General features: G+C 31.6%; 1 protein-coding gene across 1 annotated transcript; it reads right to left on the bottom strand.

The window, feature by feature from the left end:
• Positions 1-246: 246 nt before the first annotated feature.
• Positions 247-2,848, bottom strand: LOC122598032 (mavicyanin-like). The gene is made up of 2 exons (XM_043770638.1): positions 2,567-2,848; positions 247-813 (listed from the first exon to the last, which is right to left on the bottom strand). Exons 1-2 carry the CDS (start codon positions 2,742-2,744, stop codon positions 431-433), a joined length of 561 nt encoding a protein of 186 aa, XP_043626573.1. The 5' UTR covers positions 2,745-2,848; the 3' UTR covers positions 247-430.
• Positions 2,849-3,197: the final 349 nt, after the last annotated feature.

Below are 3,197 nucleotides of genomic sequence, written 5' to 3'. Positions count from 1 at the left end.
TCCGCCTCTGGGTTGATGGGTTTGTGGGTTGAGAATACCCAATTCTAACCTGATTCTTAAGTTCGATTTCAAGCCGAGTTAGGTTGAGTATTTATAGCCTAATTCTAACATTAACGTATGTCCATATTTTTTTGCTAAAAATCTTATATATTCGGCACCTATATAGCATATCGTAAAGAACATGATCGTATATGCTAAACTAACATTTATTGATAATGGTTTATATTTATGAATATGAATTACAAATGAAAAGAATACAAGATTATCTCCATGAACTACAATAACCAATTAAACATAACTGTGAAAAATTTATTGTGATTCTTACACAAAGTCGGTACGATGCCTATTTCTACAGAAAATCAAAACCAAATGCAGCTAGTGCCTCTTCATTGTCTTCAATCATGTTCATCAAGACAAATAGATCGAACCGTCATACCATACCAACAAAAATAGCTATAGCCAACCCCACTTTAATGAATGATTTAGCCGATGAAGCAGCTAGGCCTACAGAATTAGGCGCATTCGTTGTGGGACTAAAAGATGGAGATGGCAAAGAAGCCAACGCTGGTGGATTTGATGCCGATGGAGTTGGAGCCAATGTTGAAGAAACCTTTTGAACGTTAATGTCAACCTTTTGTCCGGCTTGGCAATGACCTGGGACGGCACAGAGGTAAAAGTGGTGGCCGTATGTCTTTATACTGATAGAGTCATTGCCTGTAGAATGGGTCGCAATGGGCGCAGAGATATTGCAGGATCTGTAGTCCGCATGACTAACTTGCATCACATTGTGAAATTGCTTGTTGTATGCGAAAACTGAGATACCAATATATATAATTAGAGCATATAAAAGGGTTAAAGAAACAACATTGATGGGTAAGAAGCTGGTCTTTAGCTTTGTTTGGTACCATATATTATAAACAAGAAATCTCTTGGACAATAGGGAATAAAAAACTATTTATATTGAGTATGCAATTTTCGTCATTTAGTATATTGTTTCATTTATTTTCAAACGGTCAACAAACTCTAAAGCCCAAAACTTCGTCGGGGATGATACAATGATGGAAGTCACTGAAAGCTGGCCCAACCCAGCCATATGTATGGAGCCCAACCCCAATTGCACAAGTTTTAGGAAAAAACCACATAGAAACCAAGCCGAAAATCAAACCTTCGCCTCGTGGGTAAAACTCAGAGTACCTTACCACGCACACCATGAAACATTGGCTTCTATATTGATGCATTTAAATAAAATTCGATAAAATAGAACTTTAACTAATTTGACAATTTTGAACTTATTAATCAATTCTTGTAGTCTTGTGTGTTTTTTTTATCTCATAAACTAGTCTTCTCAAAATAGCATGCCATGTTTTGAGGAAACTTTATAAACATGTTTGCCATATGACATATAAAGTACGGAGTACATGTTTTTTAAAAGAAGCTTTAATATAAGAGAATGAAAGATGCAATAATCACAGTCTAATGATTAAGCTAGTGGCACTGCTTTAAAAATGCAGCGAATCAAAAGCTAACAAAAAGCAAGAATAACGACCACAACTATATATCCGTAAATCTACTTTAGCATATATACGGGGTATGTGAAAAATTTACAAATGCAAATAATTATATGGAAAAGGTTAGGTAAAGAATGCAGTATTTATCTTAGGTAAAGCACGGAGGATTATGTAAAATTCAGGGAAAAGTTATGTAAATTCAGGAGGCTATGTATGTTTATCAAATTCAAAGATTTAATTTGTAACTTTTTTTACAGTAGCGGTACTTAAGCTTAGATAAAATCTACGGATCATTTTCCCGTAAGTATAAAATTCTCAATGAATTTAAAGTAATTAATTATACTGGCTTTTATCATTTTTAAGTCTTACAGTATAAGCAAAGTCATTATGCATTTATTAAATCTTTTTTGTTTTGCAAGATTTTGATATTAAATCTTAAGACACCTTTTTTGTGTAATTAATAATTGTATCTTACAAAAAAACTTCCATCAACAACACACAAAATTGAAGTCACTCAAATGAAATGTTTTAACTATAATTAACATGTACTCCGATATGATTAATCAATATAACTTGGGGTAAGTTTAAAGCATCTTAATTGGGTTTTGTTAATTAAGGATATATAGCTAAAGGGATGTTTAGTAATATGTAATAAAAAGTTTTGTTTTGTGGTTAGAAAATTAATACTTGTTTTGAATATAACTAAACATTTTCTTATGCATGCAAAACATATTAAATTAGAACAATCTTTATTTGTATAATTTTATTATATTTAAGGTAATTATACATTCACTAATCAGCCTAAATATAGAATACCAACCATTCTAATATGTAAGCCATATCCAACAATTTGATAATCTATGTATATTGTTTACATATATTTACATGAGCTTGAACATTTAACTCTTTTAGTAAAAATCACATATAAAGTCCAGTATGTGTATGTATATATAACATGCAGTAACAGATCAAATGAAATCAAATAACAGATTCAAAAGAGCAAAGAACCATAAAACAAGGAACATGAAAACAAAGAATATATGAAACATGTTACATACCAATGGTATCACCAAGTTTGAAGGTCTTAGTAGCAGCCCACTGTTTGTAATTAACATTGCCAATGGTGGTCCAACCAGCTGAGTCTCCAACTGTATAAACAGCTCCAATGGCTAGCTCCATCAGTGAACCACAAACCACCATGGTCATATACAGTGCAGGCAATCTCTTATTCTCCATCTCTCTTATATTATATGATAATGATAATTTGTGTTGGCTTAAATGTAGCTCAATAATCTAAACCTATTTATAAATGTGTTTTTGTGTGTTTGTGTGGGAGTCTTTATCTTTTATAGGTGGTGGTTGGATCATTTAAGTTGGGACTTCTGTTGGTATAGCATATGTTAATAAAAGAATTTAATACTTTAATCACTTTTTAATCCTTTTAAGAGTTTGTAGTAATGAAAAAAACTAACTATTTTAACTAAGTAGAAAATGTTACAACATTTTATATTTAATTTAGAATTGATAACATTTTTCGTCACGGAAATTGTCACCTTTTGCGGATATTATCTTAAAATGAAGAAATTATACGAATTATCCCGAAAACTTTACCTTTTGTTTTATTGCGTTAGATCTGAGAAAGAAAAACAACAAGAAAAAATGGTGTTTTAGAAGAAGAACATGGTAAAA

Source organism: Erigeron canadensis, chromosome 4 (assembly GCF_010389155.1).
Source record: "Erigeron canadensis isolate Cc75 chromosome 4, C_canadensis_v1, whole genome shotgun sequence".
In the NCBI taxonomy this organism is placed as follows: domain Eukaryota; kingdom Viridiplantae; phylum Streptophyta; class Magnoliopsida; order Asterales; family Asteraceae; genus Erigeron; species Erigeron canadensis.
Note: the sequence above shows the minus strand (reverse complement) of the source record. Positions and strands in the feature narration are given on the sequence as shown.